At 37.2% G+C, this 19,535-nt stretch overlaps 1 protein-coding gene across 3 annotated transcripts in view; it reads right to left on the bottom strand.

Moving 5' to 3' along the window:
• Positions 1-19,535, bottom strand: part of LOC136883308 (uncharacterized) — a 107,182-nt gene that overhangs the window by 39,225 nt on the left and 48,422 nt on the right. For 2 of the 3 annotated variants that reach the window (XM_067155543.2, XM_067155546.2), the window contains exons 2-3: positions 8,601-8,717; positions 1,868-1,937 (exon numbers count right to left, since the gene is read on the bottom strand). In XM_067155543.2, coding sequence (XP_067011644.1) covers positions 1,868-1,937; positions 8,601-8,684 — 154 coding nt within the window. In that variant the 5' untranslated portion in view covers positions 8,685-8,717. The remainder of the gene's footprint in view (positions 1-1,867; positions 1,938-8,600; positions 8,718-19,535) is intronic. The other variant, XM_067155544.2, reaches the window with a different exon arrangement.

Here is a 19,535-nt window from a genome sequence, read left to right as displayed (position 1 = left end):
CAATCTACATGAAATATAAACACTAGTTAGGGACATGTTTCGTCCTAGTTTTGGAAATCTTCAGCCTAATACTACTCTTAAGGTCAGGTCTTAACTCTATTAACATTGGACCTTAATACTAAACTTAAATTAAATTAAACTTAAATTAATATCAAATACTAAATACAATGGTCTTATGCTTTATTATATATTTACATAGTTTACAATATGTACATTAACTAAATGTCAGAATTTGTGAACAAGTACGCAATAAAATATTTTATTTTACGATGACTAGAAAACGTCTGAGACGTCTGGATGAAAGTTTGCAAATGTGTACGCATTGGCTAGAGGTTGATCACAGAGTGAACTGGAGTATCTCCAACTGTTTGGATCAATCTCTAGTCAAACAGTTGGAGATACGCCATTTTGTTAGTGATTTATTGGGTGACCGTTCAAGATTTGCTTTTCATCTGTTAAAACTGTTCATGTGCGCACGTTTTTTTTATTGAGCACTGAGCCAGTAGTTTCAAATCTGTTTACAATTATGTAAATCTGTGCCTATGACACTTCATCAAGAAATTTCTGAACAAATGCGTTCATTCCTGACGGGGAATCGAACCTGCATCCTTGCACGTGAACCAAGTACACTTTTACCGCCTCGGCCAGGCAGCCCCTAGAAACAAGAAAAGGAACAAAAAAATACGACTAACATAAAGGCAGGTCGGTGTTTGTAAAGAGGGAACAACCGAACGAGGAGACAGGACAAACATGAATACACAAAAGAACACCATAGGCTGGTGCAAATCTGCCTAAATCATAACCTATTTCATAATCTTGTACTGTGGCTGATCTTAATGGAAAAAGTTGGTTCACACAAAGAAACTACCCAGGCCTGATCTATAGCAATTACAGATCATGTTGACGACATTTGAAGATTCGGAAACTCTATTACATAATGTATAGATTTATCGCCATGTAACAGGTTTTCGGAGAGACAGTATTTCCACATCTTGGAGCCTCTGACAACTATTTATATGATGATGATGATGCTACTATATGACCAACGTGCCTTCAATTGCTGAAGATTTTGATCGATGTTAGTGCCAGAATTTCGTCCTGTAAAGGGATTCTTTAAAGTAGTCACGTTCGATCCTGGCTCACCAGCCTCATGTCGGTAGGTTTATCGGCGCGTAAAAAAACTCTGCGGGACAAAATTCCAGCACGTCATGATCTCCGAAAACCGGAAAGTAAAAGCAATTATTAATGTGAACTGAAGAATAAGAAAATATTATAATGTGAACATTTAATATTTCGTCTCTCATTCCTGATGTTATTTGCATGTTTTTGACATCTACTCTATTGTTTTGACCTCTGCTCTATTGTTCTGCTGTTTTTTGCTAGTGGTTTAACGTCACACTAACGCATCAGACGTGCAAACTTTGCGTTGGGAAGACTTGGGAGTAAGGAGACGAGATGCTCGACTATGTGGTAGGCTATGTTTTCAGCTGTCAGTGGTGAGTTGGCGTGGAATGACATAAGTAGAAAAATAAGCTTGAGGGGAACTTTTAAAAGTAGGAAAGATCATAATATGAAGATAAAGTTGGAATTCAAAAGGGCAGAATAGGGAAAATATTCATTTATAGGACGAGAAGTAAGGGATTAGAATTAACATGGGAAATGTTCGATAAATTTCAAAGTTCGTTGAAAATATTTAAGAAAAAGCTAGGTAAAGAATTGTAAATGTAAGTATGAGGTAAACAACTGATAGGGAATCTGCCACCACTTGGGCGACAGCCCTAAATGCAGATTATTGATGCGTGAATCAAAGCTATGTTAAAAAATATCAGTACAAAGTCTCACTCATGCCACCACCATGGCTACTTACCTACAAAGGAATCAGTAGTTGAGTCCTGCACACTCTGCATTATCATGACGAGGGTGACAGAACCACTGAGCTGAAACACACAAAGTATGAATGTTACAAGAGGAGTAAAGTCTCAGATCAAGGAGTCGCATTATCTCCTGCTAATGTACTTCTATAAACCCTGAGGAGTGCACCACTTCATCCAGGCTGCATTAATTCTCACGTTACCTTTTGACAAGTTGGCTACTGCCAGCTGTTGTGGAACCAAAATCTAACATCTACCATACTGTCATCCATCCCGTCACACAATGGCGGCGAATGCTGGCCGACTATGAGAGACAGAACACTGCCTTAGCATAATGGAGACAAGGATACTGAAGTGGACCACGGTTATCGCTAAATTAAATCGCATTTAAAACTACAGGATCACAAAATAGTCTGGCGTTGCACTAATCGACAAGAATGTGCGCGAGAGCTGCCTCCAATGGTTTGGACATATGTTATTTGCATGAGCCAACAATGCCAAGACAGGCTAAAACCTGGAGGTCACTGCGGAAGACCAAAGAGATGGCCTAAAAACACACTAGATAGAGACCTCAAGAATGTGACTGTCCATCCAGATGCACCCCGAGACTAAACTAAATGGAGACAGTAAATCCATGTAGCAAACCCCACGACCAGGCAGGATAAATGCTAAAGAAGAGTTGACCTGTAACCACAGTCTAATATATACAGTCGCGAAGCTCTGACAATATTTTTCATCCGATGCGACTACAGCGTTCCAAGCGGTGAGGTAGAGGCAACTTGCTAGCAGACAGCAGAGAACGAATTACCACTACAGTATAAAATGGTCATAATTTCTGAACCATTCATGCAAATAATGTCCTGACAAGGTTATTGTAATCGTTATGAAATAGTGGAGGAGGTCAAACAATTTATTTCGATGAGGAGTGTGAGAATAATATCGAAATATTTATTTAATCTTAAGGAGTTATTTTTCTTTACCTCGGACTATAACATAAAATCGCTTCTAGAGGGCAACCAGTTCGAAATAGGTATATACCATCGCAGACTATTTTGTAGAGGTTTCCATGCTCTACAATTTTTACGCTTACACTTGGGGTCTATCGTTGACTGTTCTCGCAGCGTAAGCCAAGAAAGCAAGCCAAGAACTCCTTAAGATTAAATAAATATTTCGATATTATCCTCGAATTCCACATCGAAATAAATTGACCTCCTCCACTATTTCATAAGGATTACAATAACCTTGTCAGGACATTATTTGCATGAATAGTTCAGAAGTTATGACCATTTTAGACTGTAGTGGTAATTCGGTCCCTGTTGTCTGCTAGCAAGTTGCCTCTACCTTGCCACTAGAGGTGCTAGTGTCGCTTCAGCTATCAAGTGGATGAACCTTCCTCTTATTAGAGCTTTGCGACTGTATATATTAGACTGTGCTCCAACTATAGATGTGTTACTGAATTTTTGATAAGTAATGGAAAGAAACATATATTAATAGTACACAATGACAGATCATCATCTGAAGAGGGAGGCGCATTAGAAAGTGGAGAGAAGGACACTATCCACATCTCATACATTGCCATCTTCAAAGACAGGCTCGGATTCAGGGTGCTTCATGCCCTGGGCACAGTCCATTTGGCAGTCCCCTCTCATTTTATTGTATTATAAATGAAGCCTACAGGGTAGTAACAGCAGTAGTAGTAGTAGCATGTAGCTATCAGTAAAATTTTCTAGGACAATTCCAAAACCAGACCTGGATATTAGAGCCTCTGTGACTCTAACGGCAGTGCACCGGCCTCTCACCGCTGGGTTCCAAAGTTCAAATCCCGATCACTCCATGTGAGATTTGTGCTGGACAAAGTGGAGGCGGGACAGGTTTTTCTCCGCGTACTCCGGTTTTCCCTGTCATATTTCATTCCAGCAACACTCTCCAGTATCATTTCATTTCATCTGTCATTCATTAATCATTGCCTCAGAAGAGTGCTACAGGCTTCAGTAGCCGGCACAATTCCTATCCTTGCCGCTATATGAGGGCTTCATTCATTCCATTCCTGACCCGGTCGAATGACTGGAAACAAGCTGTGGATTTTCATTCATATAATTAGTATTACACATTTACCAATTTAATTTTCAGCAGTAGACAGAAGAAAACAAAAACAAAAAGAGAAAATACAATTTTCTATAATATATATGTTTATGTAGGCCTATTCATTTCAAACCTTTGACCATTAATACTATCTCTGTTTAAAACTTCAAACTTGTCTCCTTAAAATCAGCAAGAAGGGAGAATAAGAAGTTAAAGGAGAAAGGTGGATGGATCCGATTTGGAAGGACAGAGAAGCTGGACTGGATGTGGAAGAAGTAATGGTGCAGGAAAAGTGGAAGGACAGAAAGGAGTGTAGGAGGCTTGTTAACCACACCCAGACGACTGGAGTGGGACATTGATGATGATGATGATGACGACGACTATTTATCCCTAGTACAAAAGAGATGAGTTATCATATGCTCGGTCCTTTTTCTGACTCGTTGGGATCCTTTCCTCCTCCTGTTTTTCCTATATTCCTTTTATTACCTGGATTTATCTTTATCTTTTTCTTCCCTTTTCCTGTCTTTATCCACCTTTCCTCTTATAGTACACTGGAGATCACAATGTCAACAGTCATAAAACTATAAGGTGAACAGAAAGTGAAGAGATAATAGTCTTAACTCTTAACTAAGGAACGTTAACTTTCTTAGACAATAAAGCATCAGAATGGCATGATTTCAGCTGTGCTATTGTAAACATACAGTACATCATATGGAAATCCAGCTTGTTGTCCAACCTTTGTCCCATTCCTCTATGGGGTCGGGTATGAAGTGAGATGAATCTTCGTAGCAAATTTTTATGACCGGATGCCCTTCCTGACGTCAACCTCATCTAACGAGTTAATGAGAGAGATGAAATGAATGACTTGATGTATGATAAATAACGATCGTAAGGGCCTTAGCTACCGCGAGCAGACATTTTAATTTGACCGCATCCGACTGGCTGCTCGTCAATTTCAATGTTCCGTTTTTCTCTAGGCCTATTAAATGGCAGACACGGTATACCGAATCTCTCTTGGATGTCTCTGGCTGAGATTTAATTATTTTGTCGGGTAAACATCAAATGTGTCGCCAGAGATCTTTTACACGCCAACATCATACGACATGTAAGTGTCGAATGGACTTTTTTTCCGACCTTCAAAATTCAGACTACCTTAGCATAATGGAGACAAGGATACTGAGGTGGACCACGGTTATCACTAAAATAGATTGCATTTAAAACTACAGCATCACAAAATAGTCTGGCGTTGCACCATTCCATCTTGGGATCTGAAGGCCGACACACTACCAATGATCTGCAGAGGCAGCTTGATATAGGACAGAAGGAAGGGAGGGTGAAACCCGGTGTCAGCACATAGCCTACCCGTCTCTAATAGCACCAAGGGTTCTGCTCAAGGCTTTACTTCGCCATCCAACGGACAAATCACCATCAAAAGCGCATGTGCCCTCACTCCATATGAGCACTGCGGGGAGGTTTGGAATTTATTCCAGGCTTAAGGCACGCAATTTAATAAATTGTATATCACGACCTTCCCTACCCTGCCGGCCAACATTTTAATAGTGAACATTTTTTCGACTACTGGGAGTCAATAGTTAAAAATGTTACGAAAGTTTATTAAGATCAACCTATTCAATACAGATGAGTTCTTAAAGTTTAGATTTACATCATGTTATACTAATTTGACGGAACATATTTTGCCCATTGTATGGGCATCATCAGCCGTACCCTCACGCCTAAAAGACAAAGATTAGGATCCTGATTGCTTTGCTTATTTATTTATTTATTTATTTATTTATTTATTTATTTATTTATTTATTTATTTATTCAGAATCAGCAACAGCATAACGCTGAATTACAAAGATGTTACATAGAGAAATGTGAGTATTATAAAAATGTGAACTTGTGAGTTCTTAAATGACAATTTATACAATTAAAACTTATTTTAAAATGCTTGCGAGAAAAATAAGTAATGCTGGTGCGATTTTACACTAACAATTTAAAACTCTTTATAAAATAGCCAACTAGTCCATATTTACATAAATAATAAGAAAGTCTATGGCTAAAATTGAGGTCTTGAGTTACAGTATCAAAGTAAGAGTGGAATCTGGTTAAAGGCAACCCAATTTGAAGTTGTAGAAAAGGTTAAAATGAACCTTAAGTACTGTAGCTTAATCATTTAAGATGACATTGAAACTTTCTTGTTGGAAGCTTGTAGTGTTAACCTATTATAGTATGAAGCTGTGTGTGTGATAAGAGTTGTTGGAACCTGATCTTTGTCTTTTAGGTGTGAGGATACAGCTGATGATACCCACACAATGGGCAAAACATGTCCCATCAAATTAGTATAACAAGATGTAAATCTTAACTTTAAGAAATCAACTGTATAGAATAGGTTGATCTTAATAAACTTTTGTAACATTTTTTACTAATGTACATTTCAATACGATATTCGGGAGATAGTAGGTTCGAACCCCACTGTCAGCAGCCCTGAAAATGGTTTTCCGTGGTTTCCCATTTTCACACCAGGCAAATGCTGGGGCTGTACCTTAATTAAGGCCACGGCCGCTTCCTTCCCACTCCCAGCCCTTCCCTGTCCCATCGTCGCCATAAGACCTATCTGTGTCGGCGCGACGTAAAGCAACTAGCAAAAAAAAAAAAATTTCAATACGGACTAGTCATGAAATTTATAACATGTAATACCGGGACTCAAACCGGGTAACCACGGTGTCAAACTGTACAAGACTTCAATGCCTTAATGATTACGGTCACCAAGTGGGCTATATGGAAATAGAAGTATTTATAACATTCCTTCTTTTTTTTAAGTACAGCTCAGGACTATACTTTTATACTTTACCAGCCAAAAAGAAAAGAACACTTACAAAAAATGAAGTTATCAGAATGTATTTTTCAATTATGTTCATTTTAATTTATTATGCTGTTTAAGGCCAAGAATATGAAATCATCCAGTTTATAAAGGCCACTCTAGATTGTTACCTAGGGTTGAGAGACTGCTATTTAACTGCAGTAGATGCAAAATAACAACTGGAACAAGCTTATAATGTAAACATTAGTGTACGTACTTGCAGAAGACTATCAACATTATCAACACTGATCTGCATTTAGGGCAGTCGCCCAGGTGGCAGATTCACTATCTGTTGTTTTCTTAGCCTTTTCTTAAACGATTTCAAAAAAATTGGAAATTTATTGAACATCTCCCTTGGTAAATTTTTCCAATCCCTAACTCCCCTACCTATAAACAAATATTTGCCCCAATTGGTTATCTTGAATTCCAACTTTATCTTGATATTGTGATCGTTCCTTCTTTTAAAAACATGAATCAAATTTGTCTACTAATGTCATTCCACGACATCTCTCCACTGACAACTCAGAACGTACCACTTTAGTCTCCTTTTTCCCCAAGTCTCCCCAGCCCAAATTTTGCAACATTTTTGTAATGCTACTCTTTTGTCGGAAAGCACCCAGAAAAAAAATCAACCTGCTTTTCTTTGGATGCCTTCCAGTTCTTGAATCAAGTAATCCTGGTGAGGGTCCCATACCAGGGACTTACATGCCCTTCCTTTACATCCTTACTACTACTACTACTACTACTACTACTACTACTACTACTACCACCACCCGTAAATACCCTCATAATCATGTGCAGAGATCTGTGCCCTTTATTTACAATCCCATGATTACCCCAATGAAGATCTTTCCTTATATTAACACCTAGGTACTTACTGTGATCCCCATAAGGAACTTTCACGCCATCAACACAGTAATTAAAACTGAGGACTTTCCTTATTTGTGAAACTCTCAACCTGACTTTTAACCCCATTTGTCATCATACCATTGTCTACTGTCCATCTCACAACATTATCGAGATCTGCAGTTGCTCACAATCTTGTAACCGATTTATTACTCTATACAGAACATACAGAATTCCCCTCTTAAGGATTAGAGGATCAAATAAAGCTTCACCGATTCTAATTCTACGAGTTCTATTTTCCAGAAATATAGCCATCCATTCAGTCACTCTTTTGTCTAGTTCTGAGCTGCAAAATAATTTCGGGAACACTATACTTATAGCAGGCATCCGAGATCCAGTCATCCAAGATATACAACAGTCAACTATTCAGAGAAGCAAACCTGGCATAAAATAAAATTTTAAGAACAAACTGCTACAGGGCCATATTCGTCTCCACAACACTAAGGAGCTCATCTGCAGTTTGCCCGGGATCATGCCCACTGGACAGAGCAGGAGCCAGTGGTGGTAACACATCTTACTGAGTGGAAATTGAATGTGAAGGATTTGTTGGGATGTTTAGTGCCAGAAATCTGTTTTTAAGTGTGGGAAAAAAATGGATATAAACTAGAGGCTTGCATAAACAAAAATTTGCCAAAAATCATAGAACCTCATTCATTTTCATTTCAAAGTAAACATTAAAGTGAAAAATGATCCTTCCCTTTCAAAATATTGAAAGTAAAATAACATAAAATTAATAATCTTTTAAAACATCCAAGTGTTATGATTTTTTTTTTTTTTTTTTTGGCCAGCAGTGTAGTTTGATCTTATTGTTTATTGAATGCATTGTATTTTAAAGCATGTTTATGAATACTTTCCTCCTCATCAATTACACCACTTACCAAGGAGAGGCCACCGATAAGGATGCATCCTGTCTTCAGAGAACAGCCGCAGCAACATTCGTTCACACCCCTTGTTGCTCCCATTGTGTCACTTCTAATAGGTTACGAAGATGACTGCTGAAACGAGACATACAGCTTGTTGTTAATAATAATAATAATAATAATAATAATAATAATAATAATAATAATAGTAGAGTATCTATTCACTCGTTATGTTGTTTACATATTTACAGGACTCTTTCTTATATTCATAACTCTTCTAATAACATTATTACTTGAGAAAAATTAATCTTGTAATTAAACCACATATATTACAGAAGTAGTATTATTTTTAACATATTAGTACTTAAAATAAATTTAATTTGTAACTATCTCTTGCACACATTAAATAAATTATTATTATTATTATTATTATTATTATTATTATTATTATTATTATTATTATTATTATTATTATTATTATTATTATTATTATTATTGTAATACATAACAAAATCACACCAACTTCAACAGTCAAGTAGATATCAGTAAAATACCACATAAGGTAAAACCATATTTTAAAATGATGCCTGAAGTACGAGTATGGGTATGAGTTAATGATAGGTATGATCAACAGCACATGGTGGAGCATCGAATAGAAATTGAATATGATGACGTGATATTATCATTTAGTTATTTCTTCAATAACAGTTTTATTATCCAGGACAAAGGATTTAAGACACTTCAGACTCATTTTCTGACTTAATGAAGTAGTTTGTTTGTAAAGAACCAGAAAGGACATTAAAGAATTCTGGAATGAAGTAGAAGAAATTGCGCATTGTTATGCTAAGTTTGGGTTTGTATAACATACAACAGTGGTACATCTTACTGCATGTTGAATATTCATGCTTAATGTTCTCAATTATATTTTTGTTTTTGTTAATATATTTTTGTATTTCAAGGGCATAGAGCTGTTTTACATTAAATATATTTGCTTCAGCATATAATAGACTACTTGGGTATAATCTTCCTTTCTGGTACATTATTCGTAATATAAGGTTTTGAACAACCTGTATTTTATTGATTACATTTTTGTAGGCTCCTTTCCATGCCAATATTTTGTAGCTAAGAATAGACTGAACTAAAGCGTAATAAAACTCTCTTAAAAATTTCATACTGGATATGTATTTTAAATTGTGAAATATATAAACAGTTCTTCTGATTTTCTTTCTTAAATCAGTAATGTGACTTTTCCATTTCATGTCTGAATCAATTAATAATCCCAAATACTTAACATTACTTACTTTATAAATTTTGTAGCAGTTGCAATTAAATTTACAGTTGATGTTTTGTACAGTTAATTCATTAAAATCGTTCCATGTATCTGTTACTGAAAAATTCATAAATTTTGTCTTTTTAATGTTTAAAAATAATTCATTATTATCTAACCATGCTTTAACTTTAAACAGTGCTCGAGTTGCTCTCTGTCCGACGAGATTCCCGCTATCACCCTCTACATAAATGACTGTATCATCTGCATATGTTATGATGTGCGTATGTTCGGCATTTGCTATTGTCTTCTCTAGATCATTAATAAATAGAATAAACAATAGTGGACCTAATACTGTGTCTTTTGGGACACCCTTTATTATCTTCACCAGTGTGCTTAGATGTTGATTCATTTTGACATACTGTCCTCGATCTGTCAAGTAACTCTCAAGCAAATCCAGCACATTACCCCTAAAGCCGTATTTTTCCAATTTCTGGAGGAGCAAGTGGTGTGACACATTACTGAATTCCTTTTCAAGGTCCAGAAATATCCCTGTGAAGAGCAGAGGAGAATTAAGTTTTCATATATTCCCATTGTTAAGGTGGATACAGCATCTCGGTCATTCCGAGCTTTTTAATGAATCCAAACTGTCTGGGCGAAAGTATGTGGTGTTTTTCTAAAAATTGGTAAATATTGTTCTTTACGCATTTCTCGAATATTTTTGATGTTGTAGTTATCAAAATGGGTCTGTAATTTCTAATGTCATAAATATTTCCAGACTCGTGAAGAGGTTTTACTGTTTTAAGCCGATTTGGAAAGTAACCTAAGCTGAAGGAATTACCGTCAGCCGGGGTGACAACGGTCCCAGGGGTGACTATGGTCAAAACTGAGGAAAAATGTTATTGGGGCTTATTTATATATTTTTAAAATCTCAGTGTTCAAATTTCCCTCCAATTTAGGCACATTTTTCTTTCCAGAAAGGGAAAACTTGTGATTCTAACCTGAAAAGCATTTTTCTGACTATCATTTGTTTCAACACTTATTTTTTGACAAAAACAACATTTGGCTAAACTGTTCATTGTTGCTCCTAGGTCATCACTTCTAAATGTCATCTGGAAGTGTTGTTTACCTTTGTTTATTCCTTGTGAACGTATGTATGTAATTTTATCTTTATAAGAAAGTGTTTTGTACTTTAAAAGTGCAAATTTATAAACAATAGTACAATTGTCTTGTTTTTTGGGATTACTATGGTCATGAGTATCAATTCATTGCAATTGTCTTCTGGGTTATATTAGATTACTCTCGTTGAATATTGTATACAATTAATATATTTATATTTTTTTATTCACTTGTTTGTTTCATACTTCATGTTTGTGTCCTTTTTATTTCAGTGTTAGTGGCAAAATGGTGAGGTCAGTCCTAGAAACTGACAGTAATTCTTCAGTTGTTAGTGACACTGCTGAGTCAGTTTTAAGTTTCTTGGAAGAAATGCGCTTTTCAAAGTAAAGAAATGGCCCCACAAGAAAGAAGAGATGTTTTGTTGAGCCAGGAAAAAGTGTCTCTTTGGAGGATATTGAACCTTGTCCACCTCTTCAAGATCATTTTCAAGCAGGAACAAGTGGTGAAACATCAGTGCTACCAGTCTTCAGAAAGAAGCAGAAAAGGCATACAAGAAAAGATTCATCAGACTCTGAAAATGATGTTGAAATTCATTTAAATGGAAGTGATGAAGAAACTTGGTAAGAGATGAAAGTAGGCATGATGGCAGAAGGAGAAGAAGATAATGATGAATGCTGTAGGAAACCAGCAGCAGGAGACTATGTTCTGGTTGAGTTTAGTACCAAAAAAAAACTGCATTACATTGTAAAATGATAGATGATGATGGTACTTGTCAAGAAGATTAAGAGAAAGTTACATTTCTTAGAAGATGTCATGAATATTTTGTGTGACTAAAGGAAGCATACATTTCTGTTATCAAAGCAAATGAAATTCTTAAAATACCACCACATCCAGTTGAGCAAAGGTGGGGGTAAGCTAAGCTTCTATATAAAGTTTACTGGCTTCAACTTGAAATGAGACAATTATAAATGAAGAGGACAAATTAAACACATTTAGAAATTTTTTCTGTAATGTTTGTCATAATTGTAATTTTTTAGCTTTAGACTATAGTTAAATATAAGATTTCTTACATCAATATGCTTTTAAAAAACATGTTCTGTTTGACCATAGTCACCTCCTACTAATTCCTGCATATTTAGTAACAATTATTGAGTGATTTTAATATATGACCATAGTGTCCCCACCCCATGGGGTTACTATGGTCACTACATTTTCAGATGTGAGACAATTACTGGATGTTCGAAAAATTTATTTTAGTAAAGAGATGATACCCAACACTTTATACTAAATCATATTTCATTTTTACAAGGATATCTCATAAAATGTGCAAGATATTAACAAAAACTGAAAAAAAGTGACCATAGTAACCCCAGTTGACGGTATTGATAATATTCAGCAACAGTTCCTTTAATGACTATATATTCTTTAATAATTCGAGCCGAAATATTGTCTATTCCTACAGCTTTGTTTTCATGTACTTCACTCAAACATCTCTTCAGATCGTATTCTGTTACCGGTGCAAGGAAGAAACTATGGGGGTTGCGAGCAATATTTAATGTGGAGTCGGAAATCTGTCTGTGATGCTTTGCTTTCTCAGTGGTTTCGTCAATGAAATAATTGTTAAATTTATTAGAAATATTTAAGTCATCTTTACAGATTTCACCTTTATATCTGATTTCCTTGATCTCTTCTTTTCTAAGTGACCTTTGTGTTATTTCATTGACTATGCCCCAGACCTTACCCCAGTTATTTGAATTGCGATTGATCAGATTCTAATAATAATAATAATAATAATAATAATAATAATAATAATAATAATAATAATAATAATAATAATAATAATAATAGAGTTTTAAAGCATCAGTTACCAGGTTGCACACCTTTGAGACTGCACTCCATTACTTTCGTTTCAGAATTATTTATTTTCGTCTTGCTCCAAGGCCGTGTCCATACTTTTCCGCAATTTCTCCAGATCTTCAGCAGACTCAGATAAAATAATATTATTGGCAAATCCCAGAACAGTTATTTCCTCTCCTTAGATTGTGATTCCTTTAAACAAATTCCTCATTGATTTCCTTTACTGTATGTTCTATACAAACAATGTAAAGGAAACTGGACAGACGGCAACCTTGCCTCACTTCTTTATGGATTGCTACTTCTTATTCATAATCCTTGATTCCTATCACTGCAGACCATTTTTTGTTGAAGTTTGAAGATAATCCTCCTTTCTCGGTATCTGATCCCGATCACCTTCAGAATCTCAGATAGCTTGGTCCAATCTTCCAATATCTAATGCAAATAATCAGTAATACAGTAAAGAAAAGTTTACAATTTGTGATGTTTTACTTTTTAAGGTAAGGTTGGCCTCTGCCTGTACCATGTATAGCCACTTCTGGCACTGTTCATTTCCCGGAAATGCTGCGTCAAACTTGCTATCAGTACACCGACGTCATCTTGAGGAAGAAAGTCATGCTCAATGCAGTTCATGTCCGGTGAATCAGCTACTCAATTTATGTAGTTGATACCCACCTCTCTATGAAGTTCTTCACTGATGCAACTCGATGAGAACGAGCATTGTCGTCGACGAAAATGAATTCAGCGCCATATTTAACCATAAAGTTTGTACAAACTGTCGAAGAATTTCATCGGTATACCGCAGTTAAAGGTCCCGCGAACTGGTATCAAAAGTGTATGACGGCCGTGCATAATCCCAGCCCAAAACATTATATCAAGCATGCATCTGTTGAATATACTAGTAAGTACTTCCTGCCATTGATGCTTTCACGACCCGTACTTATAGACATGGTATAGGCTTTTGGGCTTATGCCGTGTCAAGAAAATAGGGTGAAATTCTTTAAGTTTTGCAGAGAACGATTACAGAGAACTGCGAAACGTAATTATTTATTTTTCCCTTTATTAGCAGGAATATACATAAAATGTCGTTCGTCGCGGCTAACCGATTTGTTTAGAGCCACAGCAAGTAGTGGACACTTTGCATGTGCTCTGAGGAAGGGTAGCAGGGGTATATTATTTTTGCCAAGGTCATGGGCACTGAGTTATGATCCAACCGCTTGCCGCGCGCATTCCAAGTCTGGCAGTGTTTTTAGTATCTGTTAGTTTATTAGTGTGCAGTTACATACTAAATTATTTTTAATTGTATAATCACGCCGTACTTCTATTTAATTGTAATACATGTGTAATTATTGTTCCTTTCGTGAAAGTTTTATTGTGTAGTATTGAATCAAAATCTCACAAAATTGTTTTCACCGCACTTAACTTGGTAGGCTGTCAACCTGTATCTCTGTGTCGAAATTTGCTCAGAGAGCATTAAAACTTACCATTTTTGTTGGCAATTCTTCAGTTTGTATGTATATACCGCCCTCCCCCCCCCCCCTCCTCCAACTATATCCCACAAACACGGGTTCTTTGTTATCTGTACATTTTTTATTTTATTTATTTATTTATTTATTTATTTATTTATTTATTTTTTGCCTCCCTGCTTCTAATTCCCAATAGCCGCTACTGGGCAGCCCAGAAGATGTTTCTCCAAGGTTTCCTATTTTCACACCAGGCAAATGCCCGGGCTGTACCTTAATTAAGGCCATGGTCGCTTCATTCTCACTCCTAGCCCTTTCCTATCCAATCGTCGCTATTAAGGCATATCTGCGTCGGTGCGGCGTAATTGTAAAAATTCACAGTCTAAAAGGGAGAATTTCGGGAAATGTCAAAATTTAATCCTCATGAAAATGCAGTCTGAGGTGCTTTGAATGAACAACACTTGATGAAAAATGAACTCCTCTTGATCGAAAATAAAATATTTTAATGGTTGCTCTTTCAACAATAATGAAAGAGTACAGACGGAGGTCCACATACAATCGACATAAAATCCGCATAAAATGTAACGGTGTGTTTTAAATAATGAAAAAGTACTACAGAACTGAAACGGCCAAGTTGGGGTCAGAAGGCTAGTGACTCAACCGTCAGAGCCATTCAGTCCGGCAATATAAATTCTTACAAGATATGTAATAATTTTCTTAAGTTTGGAAGCTATAGAAATACAAATTGTAGCTCTAAAATCTTAAGGTAAAAAAACATAATAGTCAAATGTTCTCATAGAATGATACCAAACTGAGTTTAAAAGAAAGCAAATTGCCTCAAATTAGCCATTTAATTAGCGAAATAATAAAAGAGAAACAATGTCTTAAGTCTTTAGTGCAAAATTTTAAAAATTTAGAATCTTGCAGGAATTTGTAATTCCCACTCATGAAGAGTGTTCCAGTGACGTGCCGTCAGGGGAGCTAGGCTAGTCCCCTAACACGATTTAAGTATCACGCGGAATTATGGGTGACTCAGAGGGGGTGTGTTCACTCCTTGTAGGTCCATAAGAGCAATACTGTTTTCTTGACGTGGAATGAGCTATAACTACATTAATCTGTTTTCATCCTCTTAATTTCCTTTCCCACATTCCTCTTATAATATTACAAAGTTTTGCTGGTTTTCCTGTACCTTCCATTTTCTGTTTAGTAACTTAGCAATGGTGTAAAATTCAGGTTCATTTTCGATTTTACTTATATCCTTTCTATCTCTCTCTTACCTTTCTTGTTTCCTTACAGTCTTTTAGTAAGTGAACAACTTCCATGTCTTTATTGCATAAAATGCAAAGATTTTTCTCATGTTTTTGTCTTAGAGCTTTATTCTTATATACTCCCATCAGCCACCAAATTATCCCTCTCATTTCCGTTTTTATTAACATTTCAGTCCTTACTGTCATATTTTCACTTCTTTTACAAAATTCAACCAGTGTTCTCTTGCTATTACATTCTGTCCTTATTCTTTTGTCTTTCAATGTCTTTCACTCTCTGAACCACCGTTTTACACAATCAATGGGAGGTACGAACTGATACACTTTTTAGCATGAATAGTTTGGAAATGGGACTCTCTGTAGTGGCAGACAAAAATACTAAATCAAAACAAGATTTTACTGAAAATGAGCAGGCTCAACTCTTTTCTGAAATAATAATAATAATAATAATAATAATAATAATAATAATAATAATAATAATATTTTCCTTATGTCCCACTAACTTCTTTTACGGTTTTCGGAGACACCAAGGTGCCGTAATTTAGTCCCGCATGAGTTCTTTTACGTGCCAGTAAATCTACCGACACGACCCTGGCGTATTTGAGCACTTTCAAATACCACCGGACTGAGCCAGGATCGAACCTGCCAAGTTGGGATCAGAAGGCCAGCCCCTCCGCCGTCTGAGCCACTCAGCCCGACAATGCTCACTGAAAACATTTAGAAGCTACGATAAATTTGCATGCGGTACGCGTACCATACTTTGAATACTACTGGTTTGCACTACAGTTCTAGCAGTCTTCACTTGAAATGGCAAAGTTCACCCCAGGCTAAGTACAGAGCGTAGGCAGCGAAATCTGCTGTACTATGTAAAGAAGCAATTGAATTACTTGTGTGTATAGGCACAGTGCGGACTACTACTTATAACAGGACTACACACGCTCTACTAAATACGTACCTAATCCCACAATATTAGAAACTTTCTTGAGGTGTACAGCACAGAATGGAATTTGTTATCTTGTTGACAAACTATGTAGATAGTCTTATCTTCCAACGGCTTCCTTTTACCTTCTCGATCAAGAACACGACAACAGTTTCGTCAACGTTATGTGAATAGAAATTAAGGGATCCGTTCTAGTTTTCTGGGAAAACTAAAATACACCTAACGTGTGATTAAATATTGTACGCCTCCACCTCCCCTACTTTGCCATCCAACATTCTGATAGTGAAATATTTCTCGACCAGCAGGACTCGAACCGCTAATCACGGTGTCGGACCACATAGCCTTAAATGACAACGATCATGGCCACCAAGTAGGCTTCTCTGTTGTGACTGGCCATTTTATTAACTACTGAAGTCAATATGGAAAGGAATCCCAAAGAGGACAGGTATAAATCCTGCCAAGAGTTTGCAAGTTATTTCACGTTAAAAGAACATTATAGATACACTGCGGAAAGAAGTATGTTGAAGTACGTTCTCAGGACAGGGACGATATATACAACATACAATTGTACGCTTCGACGAAGAGGATATCGTGATGGTCATCTTCTGAGCACTCGGGAGAATAGCAAGACGAATGTCAAACACACAGACGTTTGCATGAAGTATGTATGTATGTATGTATGTATGTATGTATGTATGTATGTATGTATGTATGTATGTATGTATGTATGTATGTATGTTGGGTATTCAGCCCGAAGGCTGGTTTGATCCTCTGCAGCTCTTCCTACAGCTGTCATAAATAGCCTAGGTGTCACTGAAGAGGCGTACTAGGGAAATGAGAAGTGAGGTAGTTACCCGTTGCTTTCCTCACCAAGCCAGCCGTTGCTATTAATATCAGTCTGCCAAGCCCACTGAAATGCATGCACCAACCGACCCTATGAGTGATATTTTCACACCATTCATAACAGGGACTGGCTGCATAAGCAATGGTATTACTAGCATCACTCATACCTCAGTCACTTGCATATTGTCAAAGCCAAGGATGAGACTGAGACAGGTCAATGAAAGTAACAAATTTGATGTAGCCCATACCAGAAGACATAGTGCACTGTAAACACTACATCTCGCCAGCAAAGGCATTTGCATGAAGTAGTGATATGATATCACGGAACACATAGTGGATGGAGGATATGCACTTGTAATGTATGTCTAGAGAATTTCAGCGGAGAATAAGGTCAAGAAATTACAAGAAACGTCTGCAACATTCGGAGAAGAAACTATGCAAGAACGAAGAGTGCAAGTTTACGCTTTCACCTAGAATGAACCTAAAGCCACCCTGGGAAAAAAAGTGTATACATGTCATTAATGCAACAGTGCGTTTTCGCGAATTGTTGATCCAGAAAAACACCATTGCATTCACTCGGGGGTGAGACTACACAAGTGTACAATATGCGGTAATACGTTATCATGAAACAAACTACAGATTAACCAATATAATAATGATCTTCAGGACCTGCTCACCTGATGAGCTAAACTGAGCACTGTCCCAGCATTGCAGGAGGCCATAGCCCTTAGGGGATTCACGCGGCTAATTTATTTATTTATTTATTTATTTATTTATTTATTTATTTATTTATTTATTTATTTATTTATTTTAGATACTACTACCGCATGCCTTTGCTGGCGAGATGTAGCGTTTATAGTGCACTATGTCTTCTGGTACGAGCTATATCAAATTTGTTACTTCCATTGACCTGTCTCAGTCTCATCCTTGGCTTTGACAATATGAAAGTGACTGAGGTATGAGTGATGCTAGTAATACCATTGCTTATGCAGCCAGTCCCTGTTATGAATGGTGTGAAAATATCGCTCATAGAGTTGGTTGGTGCATGCATTTCAGTGGGCTTCGCAGACTGATATGTAATAGCAACGGCTGGCTCGGTGAGGAAAGCAACGGGAAACTACATCACTCCTCATTTTCCTAGTACGCCTCTTCAGTGACGCCTAGGCTATTTATGACAGCTGTTGGCGGAGCTGTAGATGATCAAACCAGCCTTCGGGCTGAATACCCAACATACATACATACATACATACATACATACATACATACATACATACATACATACATACGTACATTACTACCGTTATACCTCACTGTGATGTAACAAAGTTAGGCTGAGCGTACACCGGAGAAGACGAGGCTGTCGACTGCAAAACGTCTCCAGATAAAACAGTCGGAGGCGACTGAAAGGGGCCCCAGGGGCTCTTAACTCGAGGAGCGTAGGTTGGCGACCGCGGGGCCCTTAGCTGAGTTCTGGCATTGCTTCCACCTACTTGTGCCAGGATCCCGACTTTCATCCATCCTATCCGACCTCTCTTCATCAACTCTTGTTCTTTTTCCGACACCGACGGTATTTGGTATCGAGGCCTAGGGAATCTTACTTTCACGTCCTTCGTGGTCTTTGGCCGATACCTTCATTTTTCGAAGTGTCGGGCCCATTCCATTTGTTTTCCTCTGATTAGTGTTAATAGCGGATGGTTGCCCAGTTGTACTTCCTCTTAAAACAATCACCAGCTTTACGCAGTCGCACGCAGTTTCTGAGATGAGTCACAGAATCAATGCCTAACTGTTATCTTAAGCGATAAAGCATTTTATCTACGTATACTGGACCTCGTCGTGGGTGTTCACATATGCAAGCACAGTTATTGGCAGTTTTTAATTTATAAGGTTTAGTCAAATGCAGCAACAATGCCCTGGTTTTATTACTGGCTCTTTATGTTGAGTGAATCACGGATGACCAGCAACTGGGAAGAGTGTTCATTTATTGCAAGCATTACTAGTACAAGCGGTTTAACGGTTTATGAACAAAATACTGCTTTTTACCCTACTGTAAAACGCACCCTCTTTACCTAAATGTAGTCTCCAAAATAGGTGTGCGCATTAGAAACGATAAGCCATGAGATTCGTATGCAAACTCGAAAATTATGCTTAATTTTCTACTTCTGTGTGCTCAGGTGCCGGCCCTATGGCATAAGGGTAGCGTGC

Source organism: Anabrus simplex, chromosome 11 (assembly GCF_040414725.1).
Source record: "Anabrus simplex isolate iqAnaSimp1 chromosome 11, ASM4041472v1, whole genome shotgun sequence".
Taxonomy (NCBI): Eukaryota; Metazoa; Arthropoda; class Insecta; order Orthoptera; family Tettigoniidae; genus Anabrus; species Anabrus simplex.
The sequence above is the reverse complement of the archived record's forward strand: the minus strand, read 5'-3'. Positions and strand labels throughout refer to the sequence as shown.